The sequence below is a fragment of the Myxocyprinus asiaticus genome, chromosome 1 (assembly GCF_019703515.2).
Source record: "Myxocyprinus asiaticus isolate MX2 ecotype Aquarium Trade chromosome 1, UBuf_Myxa_2, whole genome shotgun sequence".
NCBI lineage: Eukaryota > Metazoa > Chordata > Actinopteri > Cypriniformes > Catostomidae > Myxocyprinus > Myxocyprinus asiaticus.
Genome location: NC_059344.1, coordinates 43,931,775 through 43,953,639, shown reverse-complemented (window position 1 = coordinate 43,953,639; position 21,865 = coordinate 43,931,775). Strand labels below are relative to the sequence as shown.

Here is a 21,865-nt window from a genome sequence, read left to right as displayed (position 1 = left end):
AATGACATGAGGGTGAGTAAATGATGACAGAATTTTACTTTCTGGGTGAACTTACCATTCAAATTAACCATCTGTCTGGTATCCAGGTGCCTCAACTCTAGATCCAGAGATGTGCGGTCGCTACAAGCTTTCAGTGATGGTGCAAGACATGGCCGGCAAAGCCAATGCTTTCTTTTCCACTGGAACAGTGTTAGTGGAGGTGACTGGGAACACATGGGCCTCACCTGACCCAGTCAGACTGCAGGAGAATCTGCCTGGACCATACCCTATCCCAATCTCACAGGTACGGACATATGACGGAAGCAGAGCACTCTAGATACACTTAGAGCATGAGATAGATCTTGTGTTTATTTCACATGCATATTGTAGCGCAGGAGAGTCTGTTTTTATCTTGCTTTCATAATCTTCAATTGCCAGTGCAATGACATCTCCTTTTACACGTGGCTTTCATCATGACCTTTTTGTTTTGTTCAGATTTTATGATTTTAGTCATGACTCTGATACTCTCACGATAGTGGAAATGAGACATCTACTTTGGGGCACTAGGGATGTGCCCTAAACCAAATATCTTATTCTGAAAGGCACGAATAATGACTTCAAAATGGATAACTAATTCTATGGAATTTGTGATGTCCCGATACAATTTTGTTTTAGAACAAGTGCGAGTTCCGATACTTCATTTTTGGTACTCACCGATACCGAGTCCAATACCTGTTTTTTTTTTTTTCTTTTCTTTTTTTTTCTGAGCTCCATATCAATGTTTATTTCAGTTTTATCATCAAAACGGTGTTTAAATAAATGAATTCATTAAAACTTTAATCAAATGAAAATATAACAATTAATTTTCAATATAATATTGTATTATTTTTTTATCATATAAAGTGTTTATATACAGAACCTCACAGCACAATCCAAAACACAACATTGGAGTTATATTTTGTCAAATAAACATAACATTTCTTTTAGAATTTTATTGCTGCATAACAGAGCATCACAGATGTTAAATACTGAAGTATAATACAATTACTACTGATTTATTATTAGTAGTAGTAGTAGTAGTAGTAATAGTATTAAAATGAATATTACATAACTTTACAGTAGTGACATATTTCTGTCATACTTTTTTCCTATAAATGTGATTATTTAACCGCATAAGGCTGCTATTTAATTAAATAAGTATGTACTCTGTATGTGCCTCGCACTACAACATGAATTTGCACTCTGTTGACTGTCATCTGCTACAAACAATGCGCAATGCTCATGACGGTGTAGGATGAGCTTTAACATTCCACACATTCACAAGCACTCACATTTGAATTACATCCAAACTATATATTTATCTCATTAAATCTCGCAGCTTTTGCAGTTAAATAATCTCACTAGGACATAACATGATTTTAATTTATGGGCTGAATGTTTACGTAATGACATTCGTACATCAGATGGTATTGGTTTTGTTATCGGAGCATTTTTACAAGTACCAGTATTGGTATCGGGACATCCCTATACGTAATAGTAGAAAGAAATTTCTTGATTATCCAACAAGAAAAAAGCTAAGTTTTAAATAAATATATATAACATTACAACACAATGTCAAGTCTGTGAAGCCAGTATGACTAAAGTGTAAACTCTGATGAAAACGAAAATGCGCACAGTGTGATTTCAAGTTCAGATTGGATGGCTGCATTGCAGTCTCCGTTTATTGTGCATGTCTTAGATCTGAGCTTGTCAAGAGTAACATTAACTAAGATAATATATATCATGCACATTTTCCATTTTCGAAATGTCTTTGTGAAATGTTTAAAACCTTACAAGCGAGATATACAAGAACATGCTTCTGTGTTTTACTTGCTCCTTAAGCAGGCAGCACACAGTGTGTGGGGGAGGGATGAAGTTTCTGACAAAAATAGTGATTTCTTTCTAAAACAAAACAAATGCAGTAACAGAGTTCTTGCGGATTCTTAAAAAGTCTTAAAATATCTTAAATTCAGTTTTCCTAAATTTAAGGTCAGAAAAATTCTTAAATATCTTAAATGATATGACAAAAGTCTTAATTATCATTTAAAGAGGTCTTAAATTTGGAGGTGGAAAGACAGGAATCGTGATATGGCGTAATGCGAGTATCAAATTTCAAAAGAATATGATTTATTATACAAGTGCATGCACTGCATCCTTCAAAGTGAAAACGTGGCACTGTTGTATTTGCTCCAAGCACGCGGGGGCTTGTGAGTGTTTCCTGCTGTTGCAGAGCAGTTCGCAATCATTAGGCCATATCAGAAATTTATGACAAGCAATCACTAATGATCAACTGTTGATGATGATATAGTGTTGATGAAATATATCAGTGTTTACTTTTAATGTTTATATTGTAATATGCTGTAGATCATTGTAGGCGTGCACATTTTATATCCCTTATTTGTTTGAATGAGCAGCTGGAAGCAGTGAAGCACATACATTTCAAAATAAGAGTCCCCGGTATATTTCAGCCTTTAAAGTTAAAAGTTCAGCACTATGAATCAAATCATTTTTTTGTTTTTTATTTTTTATTTTTTTCTATAAACGATAAAGATCATTTATAGAAGGTGTAGAAGACAAACATTTGTGAAATGCTTAAAAACAGACAACAATATGTGTAATGGAGATTTGTGTTTGTAGAATGCTCTTTAATTATAGTCAGAAGTTGTTCATGGTTTGTGCCAAAAGCTCATCTGTAATTATTTTTAACCCTCCTTTTTCTCCTCTCTCTCCTTTGTGGATACATCCTACACACACCAGCGCATTTCCACCCACCAAACATGCCTGGATAACAAACAGTGCTCTCCTTTGCCTTCTTCTGTACCATAGTATTGGTTATGATTTAATCAGTTTTATAATTGTTTGGTCCAAAGTTTGACCCTTAAGATCACAATCTTTGAATCAGTCTAGCTAAGTTCACAAACAGAGATAAAATCTACTATAATCCTATTTCATACATTGCATCATATTACAATTAAAATACTTAACATCAAAGAACTCTTGATGTAAGAGAAACAGATAAGGAACAATAATGTGTGCATCAGTACATGTGTGGTGTTTCTGGAATTTCTTTTTTTATGGGAAAAGCCTTTTTCCACCCACTCCTGATGTGTGCTGTGATGGACATGTGGGTGGTTGGAGTCACACTGGTTATGAAACAAATTATTGGTCATAAAGGACTCAGACTCTGTGTCGTGCATCTCTTTTCTGTCTCTCATAGCAACACCACAGGCACGAGTCTGCTGCACTCTCCTCATTTCAACCATATTTCTTCTTCTTCTTTTTTTTTTTTTTAAAAAAGGCATACAAAATAAACCTAAACATTTTTTTTCTTAATCCTCTCATCTCCACTTTCCTAAAAAAGAACACTTCTGGTATTTCATATAAAGAGCTTAATTTGTTCATAATGCTTAGTGGATGAGTTTGGCATGTGATGTCTGCTTTGTTTGTTTGTTCTCACTCAAATCCACCAAGTACAGAGGTAGAATTCAGGAGAATTTACCACACTGCTTTGGAGCTGAATCTCTTCAATCTCTTCTCTTCTCTTCTCTTTTTTATTTTTTTTTTTTAAATTCATGAAGCATGTTGTACTCCTGTTTAAAATAATCCCTTATATTGCTGGTTATCATTGATACTGTAGATTAATTTATTTGATCAGTGATGTTTTTTTTTAAAGGATAGTTAACTTAAAAATGAAAATTCTGTCATAATTTCCTCATGTTGTTACAAACTTGTATGACTTTCTTTCTTCCTTGGAACACAAAAGGTAATATTAGGCAGAATCTGTCACCATTCACCATTGTAGGGAAAGAAAATGCAGAATGAAAGTGAATGGGGAATGAGACTAAAACTGCATAACATCTTTTGTGTTCCATGGAAGAAAAAAAGTCATACAGGTTTGGAACAACATAAACTTGAGTAAATGATGACATATTATTTATTTATTTATTTATTTTGTGAACTATCACTTTAAGATATTACATGAAGATGTGTTTTATAAATCTCTTGCTCAGAGAGCACTCCTAAACATTCTTTTACATTTCAAACATGTTAATCTGCATCTCTTCAATGAATGGACTACAAAAGCAACATTCTCTTTATCAATGGAATGCATTCTCAACATCAAACTGTTAACAATCATTCTTGTCAATTCACCACAGCACTAAACATCCAAGACATAAACTGACTCAGTCCTAAGAAGATTTTATCACGCCTATCAAAACAAACCCTGGAAACTAAATAGATGACATCACCTTAGTTTGTGCTCACCATTTTTAGAACAGCAGGACACAAATTAATCTCTTCAAAGCTCTGCTCCTTTGAAGGTTCTTAACAGTGTGGGCAGGTCATTTTTAGAGAGGCCCGCTGTTGTATACAAAGCGCTTGAGTTTGAAGAGTCATTTCCATGACAAAGGGCTGGAGGACAAAGTATTAAGGAGATACACGTGTCCCCCCTCACTCTCCCAACTCCAGGGTCCTCTCCTTCTTTGGTGCTATTCCACACCTTTTCCAGGACAGTTTGCATAATTTATTGCAGCAGAGTGGAAAATCCCATCGCAAGGGCAGCTGGATTGTTTTGGCACTTATCAGCCAACTCTCAGCATTGCCGAAACATGCATGGTTTTGCCTTAAACATCTCTTTATTGTTTAAGTCTGGTATCCAGTCTAGTTGTATGGTGCTCTAACAAATGCCTTGTGAACATTGCACGAGGAAAAGTCTTTTTTTTTTTTGCTTTTAAGATACTTGGTTGATATGCTCAAGTTCCATTCCAGTTCATCTACTGCTGATGTCTTCTATGGTACTGATTAGTTATATTGTTGTAGGTGAACAGTATATGTGTTAGGAATTAAATTAAACTGTCCGTATGTCTATTTATAATGGAATTAGTCATGTTCGACAACCATTATCAGTAAGATAAAAGACAAATGATTAGATTATTTGTCTGAATAAAATTCTCCACCATTAAAATTGTAATACAATGTCTTGTTGTATCTGCTCACAATTTCTATTGTAAGGAATTAGCTTTAATAAGGGAATTGTGATTAATTTACTTATTGGAGTAATATTGTTTTCATGGCTTACTGAAAATAATATCACAAATATTTTAGGTATAGCTTTAGGGCTGGATCTTTGAAAAAATCAGGTGATGAAATTATTTATCAAAATATACCACAGTCAAATTATCCTTGAATACAAACAAGACTTTATTGCTAATCTAAACATATAAACGAATCTAACATATACAAACATGAAACAAGTTGGTGAGTAAAGTGAACAGAGTGACTTGGATAGAAATTATCTATACAGAGAAAAGGAACTTTATGGAGTCTGTAGACAATGCCTTAAGAGACATCGATACTTCTTTGAGTCTAAATTGATGTGCAATCGGATAACCCAAAATATTTAAATAATTGACCAGCACTTTCAGCAAAAGTCTGGAGATTTACTTGCGTGTCGTTGCATTTCCTTGCATTGCTTGGTTCTTTGGCTCTTTGTAGAAAGTTCGGGTGGTTCCATCGATGTTTTGAACATCTATTAAGATCGTGAATAGTTGTTGTCTGTTGCATCGATGGATGATGAGGGCTTTGAAGCGAGGCCTTCCGCAGGGAGAACCGTCATGTGTGTGTGTCGTAGTGCAGAGAAGAGAAGGGCTTCCTCTGAGTTTTACTCCAAGCCTTCCTGGACTTCTACATTGCACGAAGGCTGCAAGCCATGTGGGCAAGAGCACGGAGGAAGAGGAAGTGGAGCGCGGAGCAAGAGAAGAACTCAGAACTTGAACTCAGTACTCAAACTCTACTGGGGGTTGTTCAAGCTTGCCTTTTTAACCCATTCAGTTTGTTCACACCCTAAAGAGGCTCTAAGCCAATCAGAGGCTGCTTTTCAGAGTCACATGGTCAACTTGTCTGTCAAAGTTGATTTACAATCCTTTGTGTAAAGGATTCTTAAAAATTCCCGCTCTAAATAGTACATGCTGTAACCATAGATTTTATGTCTTGAATACAACTGAATATATCAGAAATGTATTAACATAAACATTCCTGAAATGCAGAAAGAATCTCAACGATAGTAAACATGAGGTGTTTTATCCTGAATAGTTACCATTCTTAATAAAAATGACATGAATAACACAAGACTAAAGATTATAATAATCGATTTGTCAGTTATAAGTGATTACATATCACTACACCTATTTTAAAAGGTACATCAGTCTATAATCAATAATTTGTCAGTTATAAAAGTGATCACAGGTCATAACGTCATTTTCAGAATGATTTAGCAAGGCTAGGTATTGTGTACATTTAGAGGGTTAACTCTGTGAAGTACTGTGACTTTGTGTGAAATGTTCCTGGATTAAGATGAGATGTCTTCATATTAGAACCATGCAAACACAAGGGTCTTTAGCTCTGTGTCTTTGTAATGAGTCTTTTAGCATGTGACAGGAAAAGTCTCATTTTAAGTGTTCCTGTGTTACTAAATGAATGAAACAAAGGGACTTATTTTTTAGCTGCTGTTTGCAGAATACTGATCAGAGAAGATGTCTCATGAATAATTTGGAGCCTAGAAAATTGGTTATTGTTCAGAATAAAGAGTCATAGAAATGCCGTGGTTTTTTTCATTGTAATTCAGGAGGGTCTGTGTTTAACTCTGTGTCTTTTATTGCCCATCACCTTTGAAGCGGTGGGGGTACTCTCTAGAAGAATGGTCCTCCAGTCATGCGAACAATTTATTACCATGAGTGTTTTCAAGTATGTGCTATCTGGACAAGTCTCTTTTGTTCATTTAATTTGCCAGATGTGTTTCATCTCATTTAGCTGGGCCATGCCAGACTTTAGAGAGCCATTTTGTCAGCACTTAGTTTTATGGCTCTGAGGAATTTCCGGTGCTCTAGGCCATTCTGTTGGTGAAATTCTGGTGAAATTCTGTTTTAATTCTTCTTAATTTCTTTCTGCCGGGCTACTCCGATCCTACATTGTGTATTTTGTGTGTCTTTGCAGGTTAAGTGGAGTGGCAGCCCAGTGGAGTACAGTCTTGAGGGAGAGTTTCCAGAAATGCTCTTTACTATCAACAGGGAAGGAGTAATTTACCTGAATGCTCCTCTGGACAGAGAAACACAAGACCAGGTGAACTATAAATACCTCAGATGTACAGTTCTAATTGTGCTAAACTCTGTCTGAATATGGTAAAAACATAATGAATTAACTTTCTTCAATAAGAAACTCTGATGTCTTCAATAATTTAACTATTACGTACTTGGGGGTTTCCCTTTTGAAAAATTTGGTTCTATAAAAGAAGGGTAAGTGTGAGAAATGAAAAAGTATAAAATCTGAAATTATGTGTTTTGTTTTTGTTTTGGCTTTGTTTTTGTTTTGTTTTGTTTTTGTTTTTGTTTTTTTTTGTTTTTTTGTTTAGTTTATACTCAAAGCCATTATATTATCAGCCAATTATATCAGCCTGTTCTCCCTACAAAATGCACTTCACTTCCACTCAGATGAATTGTTTGGTGAAATCAGCTGTGAATGGAAGTTCTAAATAGACCAACAGATCACAAAACAATGCACTTACATTCCATTCCCAAACAAGAGCCAACCATTAACATTATCAATAATTATTTCATATATAACAACACCTGCTGTGGAATAGTGTTTAAAGGTAAACTGAATTATAAGGATTATAAGCGTTTCACTAATACTGAATACTTTAATAGGCAGGTGTTTATAACTCAGTGGCTTTTCCCAGCTAGTGCTCTGCATAAATGTCTGGTAAATGGTCAGTTTAATGACTAAGTACTGGGTAACATGGCTTGAGGCAACAAGGGCAAATGAGGCAGCTTTACAGACATGGTGTTTGTTCCCCTTTTGTCACTGCTGTAACCTTAGAGAAAGTTCATCACATTAGCCCACTACAACTGCTGAACTATTTGGTGTGACAGTGCAATGTCCTGATGTGAATGTGAGGGTTTGTAGTCATCCATGTCATTGTACATTGTCTGGTCAAATTTGGTCCAACTTCATAAAAAGGTGCAAAGGAGTTTGGCATCCATCTTCATTAGTAGTACAGGGGAATCCTAGTCATTTGACACTATCACACTGCAATGTCACATGATTTTATGTTACTTCACACATCCAGGTTTGTAATTCCCATGTCATCATTACAGTGTAAATAGGTCTACTTGATGAAGGTTCCCCACCAAGTAGACCTATGTACACTGCTACATCATTAGACTTGAGAAGATATCTAGTAAGATGACTTGTGAGATGAAGCTATTTTTTGAGTGACATAAGAACTTCAAATTTAAAAGTTCAATGAATTTCAGTGTCCTAATTGAGTAAATTGAAGGCTATGCTTTGATGAACAACCTATAAACACAGACAGAAACATATTTCTGCCCTATTTTGGCAGTTATTCTGTATGTAGTATAAAGTGGATTTGAAGGAGCATGTGTTCTCTTCAGCCGGTACTCTTCGGATAACTATTGTATTAATTACAACATCAACAGACAGAGTGGCATACTAATATATTTCTTAGTAAGTAACAATTCACAAGAATTATTGAAACCACCACCCACTTGTTTTTCTCTTAGTTTCATATTAATATAGTGGTGGAGAGGCCTGATGGCAGAGAGATTGCTAAGCCTGTAGAGCTGAGAGTGATGGTAGGGGACACCAATGACAACAGGCCAACTTTCCCACAGATGCAGTACCATACTGTGGTCAAGGAGCTTGCAACTAAAGGTTACACATAAAAAAAAAAGATATATGTTCAATTTACCATCTTGTTTTTGTGCTGCAATCTACATTTGGAGAGTTTCTTGAATGTAATGATCTTCTGCTCACAGGTACAGAAATTCTCACAGTCCAAGCAGCTGACAATGATGATCCGAAAACAGATAATGTGCGGATATTTTATCGGCTGGTTGGACAGATGCCTGAGACTCCACGTAATTTGTACCGTGTGGACCGGGACTCAGGAGTGATTACAGTGCAGGCGGACAGCATGGAGGGCACTGCCCCACAGTACACGCTCACCATCACAGCAGAGGATGCTAAAGGTTGATTCATCCCCAATATCTCTTTAGGCAATCAATGCAAAATTAGTCTAGTACAAAAGCACAACATAATTAAGTAATCTATAGCAGTCATTTTGTGCAATTTTCTCTGATTGGTTTGTCTGATTAGTGAGTCATTTTTTTCTGATTTCACATTCATTCTATATATAAAACACATGAGTTAGGGTGAATTAGGGTAGACTTCTTTTTTTTTTTTTTTTTTTTGCTTTCAACTTCTGCAATTTACTGTGATTTTCACCCTAACACTTCAAACCAACAAATGAGGCTTTATAACATGACAACCCCTAGAATATAGTAATGTTCACATAGACTTGCTTCAGGTAAAGCAAGAAATGTACAGTACACATAGCTTTGGTGTCCCAGATTACCCTGATACATTCTAGTTGCAATTATGCAGTATGATGCAGCTAAAATGTGTTTGAAATACTGTAATTGGTCTCAGTCAGTTTATAGACCCAACTTAAAGATTTTAAAATGTCACTTCTTTCCCACACACAGTGTGAATAGTGTGTCAACTGACATCTCGCTACCATGTTTAATATGTTATGTAGAATCTGACATGCACGTTGTCAGACGAGCATATGAGAGATTGCAGGAAATTTCATGTCCCCTTACAGTAATGGCTGTTGCCAGGAACTTGGAAGGTATTGCCACAATATTGTGATTTCAGTAGGTAATCAGTATGTTCTCTGACTTGTTCCTTAGGGCTGAACAGCTCTTGCACCGTCATAGTCAAAGTTCTGGATGAAAACAACAACCCACCAATCTTTTCCCATCATGAGGTATGATATGTGCATGAGTATGTGCAATTCTTTATGCAGCTCTCTTTCTGTTGTTCTATTGTTGTTCTATTTGGATGCTGCTGATATCCCCCAGTCTTTCATTCTCTCTTTGTTTTAGTTTATCTCTCTTTCCCTTTTCCTTTTCCTTTCCCTTTCTCTCTCTCTCTCTCTCTCTCTCTCTCTCTCTCTCTCTCTCTCTCTCTCTCTCTCTCTCTCTATCTATCTATCTATCTATCTATCTGTGGGTGTGTGTTAAAGAGCTTTGTGCTAGTAAATGTGATTTACAGAGACAGATGAGCTAAAGAGCTTCCAGGGGAATCTATGCTTTAGTCTCAGGCTTATCGAAGGAAAACAATTTTGCTGTGATTTTTTAATGTGATTTTTTTATTTTGTTTGTGTTTTTTAGTTATTTCTTTTTACAGATTTGAGCACTCCAAATGGACAGCATTTATGGTGATAGTTGGATATTCAAAAAACAAACCCATTCCTTACAAATCTTTGCAGCATTTCAACAGTAATGATCTTAGATCTTCCATTCCTTACACACTAAGTGATATCCATTTACTGATTTCTTTATTTTTATTTATGACACATATGGAAAGCAGCACATGGAAGAAACTGACATGGTGATGGGAGGTCTTTGTGCATATAGATTTCCACCGTTTACCAGAGGGAAGTAAGGTGAAGAGAAGATGCCCAGGATGTGATGGGTCTGAAGCAATCTTGAGAGCTCTATTTGAGGTTCTGAGGGTAAAGAGGTCCTCGGCTGATAGTAGGTTACAGCCGGTGATCTTGCTGGCAGAGCATATTATCTGCTGTATTATTGTCTTTGAGCAAGCAGAGGCTGAAGGGAACCAGACTGTGATATATGAGGTCAGGATGCTCTCAATGACTGTTCTGTAAAACTAAACCAAGATGGTAGATGAAAGGTTTAGCTTTTTCAGTTGCCTTAGAAAGAACATTCTCTGTTTGGCTTTCCTGATTATGGCAGTGATGTTTTTGTCCCATTTGAGAGAATCAGATATGATGGTCCCTAGAAATGTAAGTGACTTAACAGTTTCCACAACCGAGACATTTATGACCAATGGCAAGTGATTATTTTGACTTTCCTAAAGTCAATCCTCATTTCTACTGTTTTTTGTGTGTTCAGACAGATTGTTTCTAGAACACCATTCTGTCATCTGAGCAACCTCCTTTCTATAGGTGGACTCATCGTTCTTGGTGATGAGGCCAACTATAATGGTGCCATCTGCAAACTTGATAAGCTTGATGGAGGAGTCACTGATGGTGAAGTCGTTTGTATACAATGAGTACAAAAAGGGAGACAAAACACAGCCTTTTGGTTGTGATTAGGGGTGTAATGAGATATGGGCCTACTCGAACAGTCTGCTTTCTGCATGTTAGAAAATTAAAGACCAATTGGCAATGGGAAGAAGGGATATTGAGGTGAATTATTTTGTGATAGAGTAATTTAGGATCTATGGTATTAAAGGCTGAGCTGAAATCCACAAACAGAATCTGTGCATAACAGTTGGGCTTGTCCAGATGTTCGAGGATGTAATGCAGACACAGATTAATGGCATCGTCCACTGAGCGATTTGCCCTGTATGCAAATTGGAAGAGGTCAAGAAGGCTGACTGTGGTGGATTTCAGATGGGCCAGTATCAGGTGTCCAAATTATTTCAGTACTAAGGATGTCAGCGCCACTGGTCTGTAATCATTTGGTCCTGTGATTCTGACCTTCTTTGGCACTGGGACTATTGTAGATGATTTGAAGCATGCAGGTACTTTATGGATATTTAGAGAGTGATTGAATATGTCAGTAAACACAGGTACTTTTTTTTCTGAGCGGGGGTCATTGTCATGCTGTTATCTTTCTTCCGACATGGTTTTATACTACTCATCCCTGGATTTATGGCATTTGAATTCCTCTGCCTGCTTGACAGCTGGAGTTTACAACTATTGTGCTGCTCCTGGAATTGCGTGTCACCCCCGGTATGTCCATCGAGGGTCACGCCAACATCCCTGCAGATTACCAGCTGATTCCCCTGACAACCATCACATACCGGCCATCTGGTCTACAAGCCGTCAGCCTCCGAGTGGTGAAAGTGATGTGAAGCGAGGTGTCAGTTTCTTGCTGAAACACATTTTTTATTTCACTGCAAAATGCAGATGTCACCACTATTAAGATGGCCCTTATAAATGCACGATAAATATGGAACAAGTCTTTTATTCTGAATGACATTTTTTATATCTTGCTCTCTGGACTTTTTATTCATCACCGAGACCTGGCTAAATCCTGGCGAACAAATGGCCCTGGAGGATCTAACACCACCAGGCTGTGACTTTTTTAATTCTCCATGGACTTCAGGGTGAGGAGGTGGTGTTGCCACTATTTTTAGAAACTCTTTTAGATCCAGAACACTACCTATGGACATGTATTCTAGTTTTGAGGTCCAGTTATTAAAGATTGACTTCTTGGGTCCTGCTTTCTGTGCACTTGTGTACAGACCTCCCAGATTTAATAAGGACTTCATCCAACAATTTTCAGACTTTCTCTCTGGACTGGTGTCTTATGGTGATAGACCCCTGATTCTTAGGGATTTTAATATTCACACATGCTGTCCATCAAAACCTCTGGTAAATGAATTTCTTTACCTCACTGAGTCTTTAAATAATGTCACTGGTCCTACTCACAATATGGGTCATACATTATATCTTGTGTTATCTTATAGTATCTCTGTATCTAACTTAGAGGTCTTAGACATTGGCATTTCTGACCATTATCCAATAGTGCTCGAGTCTGTCTGTCCTTGTCCTCTCCCTACTATTTCTCAGCCCTTACGTCACTCCTGGACTATTCATTCGTCTACTGACAATCTTTTTTTTCAGAATTGTATCTATCGCATTTCACAGATGATGTATCAGCTGGACATGACACTGAATCATTGGTTGAAGCTTTCAATAAATCTTGTACTTTTACTCTTGATAATGTCACTCTGCTTAAGCCAAGGAGAGTTAAGGGTGTTTCACAGCCTTGACTAAATGACGTCACCCACGCTCTCAGACAAGAGTGTAGAAAAGCAGAGCACAAGTGGAAAAAAGAAAAGCTTCAGGTCTCTTTTGACATTTTAAAGGTATGTTTAACAAACTATCAAAGAGCAGTAAAGGAAGCGAAAGCTATGTTTGTCTCTAAAGTAATCTCTGATAACACAAATCGACCAAAAGTATTGTTTAATACAATCGATTCTGTTTTAAACCCTACTAGAAATGCTTTTCTGGATGCCACCTGTGAGACATTTAAAAAAAAAATTTACTCACAAAATTGAGCATGTGATATTGTGCCTTCACAATTTGATCAACCTATAATACCTTCCCCGTCCAGCTCCCTGACTCACTTTCAACCAGTTACAGATGTAGTCCAGTTAGCAGATGTAGTCTCCAAGATTAAGTGTTCCAGTTACAAGCTGGATATTCTTTCTCCACGCCATCTTAAAGAAGTTTCCATGACTATCAGTTCCAGTGTGACAGCTATAAATAACAGCTCCTTAGCAAAGGAGTTGTTCCAAGCAGTTTTAAACATGCAATTCTACATCCTTTGTTAAAAAGAGAGAGAGAGAGTTCTTTATTCATAACTCTACTCCTATCTAAATACATTTAACATTTTAGAAACATTTCAGTCTGGCTTCAGACGCTTGCACAGCACTGAAACTGCATTGTTGAAGGTCACTTATGATATTGTTCTCTCCATGGATTCAGGTTCACCTGTTGTATTAGTTTTATTAGATCTCAGTGCCGCATTTGATACTATCGACCATACTATTCTTCTCAGTCGTCTTGAGTGTATGGTTGGCATCCAGTGTATGGTCCTCCAGTGGTTTGCCTCGTATCTAAAAGTACGAAAGTTTTTTGTAAAATTAGCGAAGTTTTCCTCTACGTCGGCTCAGTTATCGTGTGGTGTCCCTCAAGGGTCGATTTTAGGACCCTTACTCTTTTTTTCCTGTACACTACCGGTCAAAAGTTTTGAAACACTTACTCCTTCTTTATAATAATTTTTTTTTTTTTTTTTTTCACATTTTAGAATAATAGTAAAGTCATTAAAACTATGGAATAACATAAATGGAACTATGGGAATTATGTTGTGACTAAACAAAATCCAAAATAAATCAAAACTGTGTTATATTTTAGCATCTTCAAAGTAGTCACCCTTTGCCTAGAATTTTCAGAAATGTACTCTTGACATTTTCTCAACCAACTTCTTGAGGTATCACCCTGGGATGCTTTTTAAACAGTATTGAAGGAGTTCCCATCTATATGCTGGGCACTTATTGGCTGCTTTTCTTTATTATTTGGTCAAGTCATCAATTTTTTTTTAATTAAATTTTAGATTTATAATGAAATAAATTAATACGGTGGCACAATTATATGATAAGAAACTAATTTCAAACATTTAATCATATGACTTCAGATCAAAATATTTTTAAGAACATGAGAAACATTTCGGTCAAGTTTTTCAACCGGTAGTGTATATGCTTTCTCTGAGATCTATTTTCCAGGAGTACAGCATATCTTATCACTGTTATGCTGACAATTCTCAATTTTATTTCCTAGTGAGTGTAGATAAGAAGTGTTCATTTGATAACGCCCTAAATTGCTTCAAAGATATTAAACATTGGCTGGCAAACAATATTTTACAATTAACTGAAAGCAAAACCGAAGTTCTGATTTTAGGTTCCTACATGTCTTCCTTACCTGGCCTGGTTGCCCAGTTAGGTCCTCTGTTGTCAAATGTACATGATCATGTAAGGAGTCTTGGAGTGATTTTAGATGCCTAGTTACTATACAATAAGCAGATCAGTGCTGTTGCCAAGGGTAGCTTTTTCCACCTGAGATCTATCGCTAAAGTAAAACATTTTCTTTCTCATAAAGACCTGGAAATTGTGATCCACTAACTAATTTCATCAAGGGTAGACTATTGTAACTCATTGTGTATTGGTCTCCCTCAAACTGCATTATCATGCCTACAGATGGTTCAAAAGGCAGCAGCTAGGCTTTTAACAGGGTCAAGAAAGAGGGATCACATTTCCCCTGTTTTAGTGTCTCTACACTGGCTTCCCGTGAAATTCAGGGTCAGTTTTAAAATTCTGCTTTATGTCTACAAGGCACTATATGGACTTGCACCCCAATATATCAGTGACCTTCTCCTTCCGTACTCCCCTACCAGAGCACTCAGATCTTCTGATCAGCTTCTTTTGAGGGTCCCTCATTGTCGCTATAGATCTAATGGCAATCGTGCCTTTTCTGTGGTAGGTCCTAATCTCAGTAACAGTCTCCCTTTCCATGTGAGGTCAGCTTCTTCATTGGCCATTTTTAAATCTTCTTTGAAAATGTATTTTTATTCTGTAGCTTTTGAATAGGCCCTTGAATAGGTTGAACTGGGTAAATACATGATGCTGTATTTAAAGATATTTATTTATTTATTTTATTATGTTTTATGTGCATGTATGTGTGTGTATGTATATACACAGTCTAATTTGCCCCGCCACGGTCTCATAATGAACCGAAAACATTTTTACACTTCTCATCTAAAATATTTTTGCACTTCTCAGTATCAAAATAAAGTCAGTCAGCTCCAGTCAGTTCAGTCAGCTCCTCACCCGCTGCTGTAAACACACGCGCTCACACACACTCACAGATATATGCACTGGAGTATTCCTGGATCCGTCTAACGTTATTTGGTTGAGGAGGACGACAAATCTCTGAGGTAAGTAACGTTAACTAACATTAAATGTATCCACTGCATTTATAAACTACTCCACACACAATTTATCATCATCAGTGTACAAGAGCAAACAGATAATATTACTGCCGAAGTTAGAATCATGATTAGGGTCCTCTTTTTCTGACCTTAAAAAAGCATCCGGTTGGGATTTCTAAATTTGCTAAAATGTCCGGGATTTGGCTTTAGTTGCATTATGATGTGCATCTGGTCTAATACTTCATTGTGTGTGCGCGCATATTTGCATTGCTTTAACCCCTCTTTGTAAGTCCCGCCTGCAAGAGGCTTGCAGCAACTGTTGGCCAAATTCCTGCCTGTCAATCTCTCCGCAAACGCGCAAAGCGCTGTTGTGTTCGGCATCAAACAGCTTGACAGTAGCAGCAAATGACAGCTGAGTGGAAACAATGCCCAAACGAAAGTGCAAATTTACATAAGATTTGCACAAAAAATTCCCATTCTTTCATCCAGGTCGAGATCCGTGGGAAGCAGAATGTATGACATGTAAAGCTGGCACTTACGTGTCTGTTGCTAATAAAGGTGCAAGTGATTTAGAAGCACACATTAGCTCTGCGAAGCATAAAGGGTCAGCAAAAGGTGAAAGTTCATCAGGTAAATTAACGGACTACTTTTTGCAACCAGGTAAAATTGTTATCACATTGCTTCATTTTCCATGGCCATTCAAAATAATACTAATAGTAAATGAAGGTACATTCATGGCATCAAATATTTTATTTTAGTACATCAACATTCAAAAGAATGTTGGAAATTTTTATTTATTTATATACATTTATGTTATGCTAATAGAGTGTCTTTTTCACTGTATTAAAGTTTGCATTCATAGTAACACTGTTTTGAACCCTATTATTTCACCCCACCCCAATCACCCCAATATCTGCCACTATTTGAACTGGGGTGTAAATAGCATATACCATTATTTGTAATATCCAGGGTGCAAATACTATGTGCCTTTTTACATACAATCATGTGTGCCAGCTGAGGAGTTGTTACCTAGGCTACTGTGTTAAAATGGATAACTTTGAAGCCCGTCTCTCAGAAATTGTGCAGAAGTATACTTTTTATCTGATTCGCAGCACAAACTCCAAAAAGACAGTGTGGCCACGATAAATGCGTGGAGAGAGTTTTGAGTTCCCTATCTGTCACTCACTCTACGTTGTGTCAATAGGGGTCACTCTTGGGAGCCCGAGACACCTCTGGTCTTTGATAAAAGGCCAGTGAAAATTGGCGAGTGGTATTTGATCCAAGGAGAGAAAAACCTTCATTATTGACATTACTTCCATGGCTGGAACAGTACATTAAACATAGTGACCGTTAACAAACTAATTTTAAAATGACGTTGGGCGTAGGATAAACACCGGCTTCATTCATCTAGGGTACAGTTCGGCTTCATCTAAACTAAAAATCAGGCTTACGTCTTTCAAGTATATAAACTTAAGAATTGGTTTGTAAAAATACATAACACTCATAATACATATAATGTATTTTGCTTGTGCTTAATGTATCTTGCCGTGCAACTTCATACCACATTTTTACATAACTTTTTGGAAGAATTTCTCATCCTGAGGTGATGTTCTAAAAATGACCACTTACTAATTTGTCTATTTATGGTACATGAGATCATTCACTTGTGCAAAAGAGCCCTGAGTGCTTTTCTTATGTCATCATCTTTGTTCATTGATGCGGCTCTGCTGAATATTAAACAGTGAGTGATTCGCTGACTGAAGTGAGGGATTTAGAGCAGATGCAGAGCGGATGCAGGATGGAGGCAGGCAGTGGTTTCTGATTTCTGGAAAATACCCTGCATGTTTCCGCCCACATGTTGTGAATAATACAAGAGATGTATGTGGGTGCAGACAGAGCGCTCCTGTGTAGATGGAGGGCAGGCAACAGTGGAGAGGTACAAAAAAACCCATTCTGGCTTGAATTCAGCAAGTATATTTAGAGCCTCTTAAAAGAAGTAGAAGACACAGATAGTGGATATGTACACTGTTCTGCATTCTAGAAACATCCATGAAGTTCACCGATCTGGCTGTGTGCATTTGGAAAGATTCATTTTCATGATATATTCTCCAATTTAGTTGACAGTGAAATTTATTTTCTAGGATGCAGTTAAAACTTTTTAAGATGGATGACATTTGGGTGAACGCTGCTGTACTCACAGAGATGAACAGCAGTGTTTGCAGGAAAACACACATATACTTTCTACTCTCCTCAGAGACGCTGCTCAGAAATACAGCTAATATAGAGTTTTGCCCTGCAGTTTCCTCTCGAGCTTCCTCTATTTATGTCATATTCCTTCTGTCTATGAAGGTGGAAATGATCATTAGTTCAGTATGTCATGGGTCAGAATGCTGACACTGCTTGGTGGGCAGATCAGACTTAGAATGAACAACACCTCCAAAGAAACAGCTAGAAATGGACACAGAAAAGGTCAACAAAACCATAATCTGTTGTGTAGATGGAGATATCTCTCCTCTATGATCTTTTTTGTGGCCATAAACTAAAGAACACATTAGCCAACCCATTGTTGGCAAACCTGCATGTGCAACATGATTCACATGCAGATAGTGTTTCTGATTGGATATAATATTGTGAGCCATTTAATTCTGCAAGAAGAAAAGTATTTATCTGGTGCAAGATCAGTGAATATTTAATTACGGTGACATGAGACTATTATGATGGCAACATAAAACTGAATATAAATACAACATACATTAATACTACTGCAAATGTAACTTACACTAAAATAAACATTGAACATAAATACATGTATCATAAATACAACTTAAAATCTAGACACTAGAAAACAACTATTTAAAAATATAGCTGCAAGCAGCTATAACAAGCCCAAGCACCACTGGTCCATATCCACCCAGTTTTCAGAAAACAATGCAAGGTGTACACATGTATTTGACATGATTTTAAACAATTTTGAAGCAATTTGGGTAAATATAAGAGGACTATTTTAAAGTCTATTGTAAGAGCCACACTTTCTGCTACCAGGTGATGGCACTATGACTGTGACCCAAAATAGTCAAATCCATGTGATTAGCCCCCAAGACTAAACATACTTCTCAATTTTGATCTAAATCACACATTGCGCACAGAAGATATGAGACACTTCCTGTTTCCCATTTTTCGCCATTAATTAAATACCTCACCATGGCAATATTATCGATATATCAAAATCTGTTTGCAATTTAGCATCTTCAGTGTCTTGGCATAATGTTGTCTAAATGTGGTGACAGTCTCATGAATAACCTAGGAGGAGTATTTAAAAGTTCAGAGACTGCAATATTCAAAACATTCAAAATGGCTGACTTCCTGTTGGGCGGAGCTAATGACTATTATTATGAATGTTGTCCGGCTTGGTGAGAACTATATATCTACCAAGTTTGGTGACTGTAGGTGAAAATGGGGGTGCTACAGAGGCCGTCTTACATGTCTATTTTAAAGAGGACACTACAGAGCACCCCCTGCACCCCACCCCCCACCCCAACCCCGCAACTTTGCCCAGCCCTAATGGCAGACGACTCTGATGTGTGAGCAAAATTTCAAGAGTTTTCACGCATGTTAAGTCATAATAATAATCCTTAGAAGAACAATAGGGTCACCACACTTTCAGGGCTTGGGCCCTAATAAGTGAGTCAAAAACACTGAGATAAACAGCATAGAGCCAATATGGTAATACTTTACATTAAGGTTCCCTTTGTAAAGGGTTTATAAAGGCATTAATTAATGACTAATAACTTATCTACAAATGCTTTACAAATAATGTATATGCAGATTTAACAACATGAATAAAAAGGGTGACTTTCATGTGATACTTGTCAGGTAGTGAGCCAGTTTAAACTCACATTTTATAAATGCTTAATAAAGCTACTTTAATACTTATTTTAATCGAAATCATTCAGTGTCATAATTCATGATTTCTGTCATGATGCAGCAAAAGTAGACTACTATAGTGATATTAAAAGGAGATATATTTGTGTTTTTTCACTTTCCTTGTCACTTTGATGTCAAAATTAATGGTGCTACTCCAAGTGGTGTTTTACCAACAGTTTTCTGCAAAAACTTTCAATAGTATAACATCAGGTCGTGATGCTTTTCTATAGCAATTTATAATCTTTCTGATTCTCTCTTGTTTATCAAAAAATCTTGTTTCCATTTCAATCATTAAGTGTACCTTGCAACACTTTAATATAATTTTGATGTTTTATCAATCTAAGTAACCTCAAAAAGTGTACCTTAATGCAAAATGGACAAGTGCAAACCATTTATTAATGAGTTACCGACATTAGTAAGCTATGAAAGTGAGCATTTATGTAAAGTGGACAATTAAGAAACATTTATGAAAACAGTTTCCAACTACTGCACTCCATTTGTTAATAAGTGACTTTTAATGCTTCAAGATAATAATTTATCATACATATTATACCATTCATAAATGAACATACATCATGTAATATAGTCTTTATTATAGCAAATAAACAGTACAATTAATTAATTGATTAATTAATTGAATAATCACAATTAATCACGTATATAAATATTTGCTGAGAAAGCCCCTCACATAACAAAAAATAAATAAATAATGATGAAATAATTATACATAGTTATATTTAAATAATTACAAATAAAATATATTTTAAAAATAATAATTCAGATAATTAAAATGCATTCAATTATTGTGGCAGACAAGTAAAGCATTGATAAGACAATAAAATAATTGGCATTAGAATCCAATATATTGTTTATTTTCATATTATTGAGCATAAGCCAATCATTGGCCTACAGTTCACAGCAATCCATTTTACAATTTAATTATTCAGTCAATCTGAGGTTTATTATGAGGACTTGTCTAAGGACGTGTCAGTGTATACCTGCGTCAGTCAGAAGCTTTTGTCAAGTTAAACATAGTTTGAAACTTAGAAGAACACATCTTAATATCCCTGCATTTGGATTTGCGCTCCATCACGCTGTGTTTGAACGCAAGAACACGACCGTCCTGGGGTGCTTCTCATTTCTGAAATTGTGCATCCTCATTTCCTTTCCTTCCTTCCTTTCCTTGTTTCCTTGCTCCACCCTCTTAGGAAACAAGCAAAGGATGGACGGAATATATATATATATATATATATATATATATATATATATATATATATATATATATATATATATATATATATATATATATTCCGTCCATCCAGTGTATATATATATATATATATATATACTGTCATGAATCAGCAGTGATGCAGAGACTAAGAGAGGCTTGTGACCCAAGTGCAGAGATTCAAAAACAAGGAATTTATTTATATACAAAAAATAAATAAAAAAGCAAACTAAAACACCCACAAGGGGGAAAAAACAAACATAAACTACCCCGTAGGGGAAACAGACAATCCAGGCTGGGGCAGAGAAAAATGGGACACAGAGCCGACCGGACTGAGCTGGGACGAAACAGGACCGACATAGGGGAAAAAACTAGATGAACTGGCACTGGACAGCACACACCAGGAGGATAAAATAGGGAGAGAAATCAAGTGGGTTAACTAGGGACAGGTAAGGCAAATGAACTAATAATAAGCAAACAAGGAGGCGGGGTATGACGCAAGAGAGAGACACGTGCTCTCACAAGACAACAAAATACCCGAATGGCATGAGTGCACATCGCCAAGTCAATAAGGCAGTATACGCTCATGCCAACCGACAAACAAGATGAGAGAATGCGTAGCAACGCTAAACAAGGTTTTGTCTCATTCTTTCTCTCCCTTGCCTGTACTCTTTCATCACCCTCACCATCCCACCTGTCTGCTGTCCCCCACTCACCTCGTGTTTTATCTAATTATACTAAATTTTGAATGATACTCCTCTTAATGATTTCTTTATTCTCCAGTATGGACCCTTCCACCTGACTGAGGATTCTCCAGTGGGCACCACAGTAACAATAGTGTCGGCATGGGATGCAGATGAGTGGGGTGGAGACAGCTGGCAGGTGGACTACAGGCTTGAGTCTGGGAATGAGGAGGAGGTTTTTACTCTAGTGACAGACAGACAGACCAATGAAGCTGCTCTCATCCTGGATAAGGTACTGTTTCTGTCTCTTCTATGACTACTACTCCCAGCTTTTAGATTATTGCCCATCAAAAGTTTGGACACATATTATTTACAAATGTGGAAAATAGTAATAATAAAAAATGAGT

General features: G+C 36.8%; 1 protein-coding gene across 1 annotated transcript in view; it reads left to right on the top strand.

Moving 5' to 3' along the window:
• Positions 1-21,865, top strand: part of LOC127446113 (cadherin-17-like) — a 59,200-nt gene that overhangs the window by 15,131 nt on the left and 22,204 nt on the right. The window contains exons 4-9 of the mRNA XM_051706782.1: positions 87-283; positions 7,012-7,137; positions 8,598-8,748; positions 8,853-9,065; positions 9,789-9,865; positions 21,559-21,750. Coding sequence (XP_051562742.1) covers positions 87-283; positions 7,012-7,137; positions 8,598-8,748; positions 8,853-9,065; positions 9,789-9,865; positions 21,559-21,750 — 956 coding nt within the window. The remainder of the gene's footprint in view (positions 1-86; positions 284-7,011; positions 7,138-8,597; positions 8,749-8,852; positions 9,066-9,788; positions 9,866-21,558; positions 21,751-21,865) is intronic.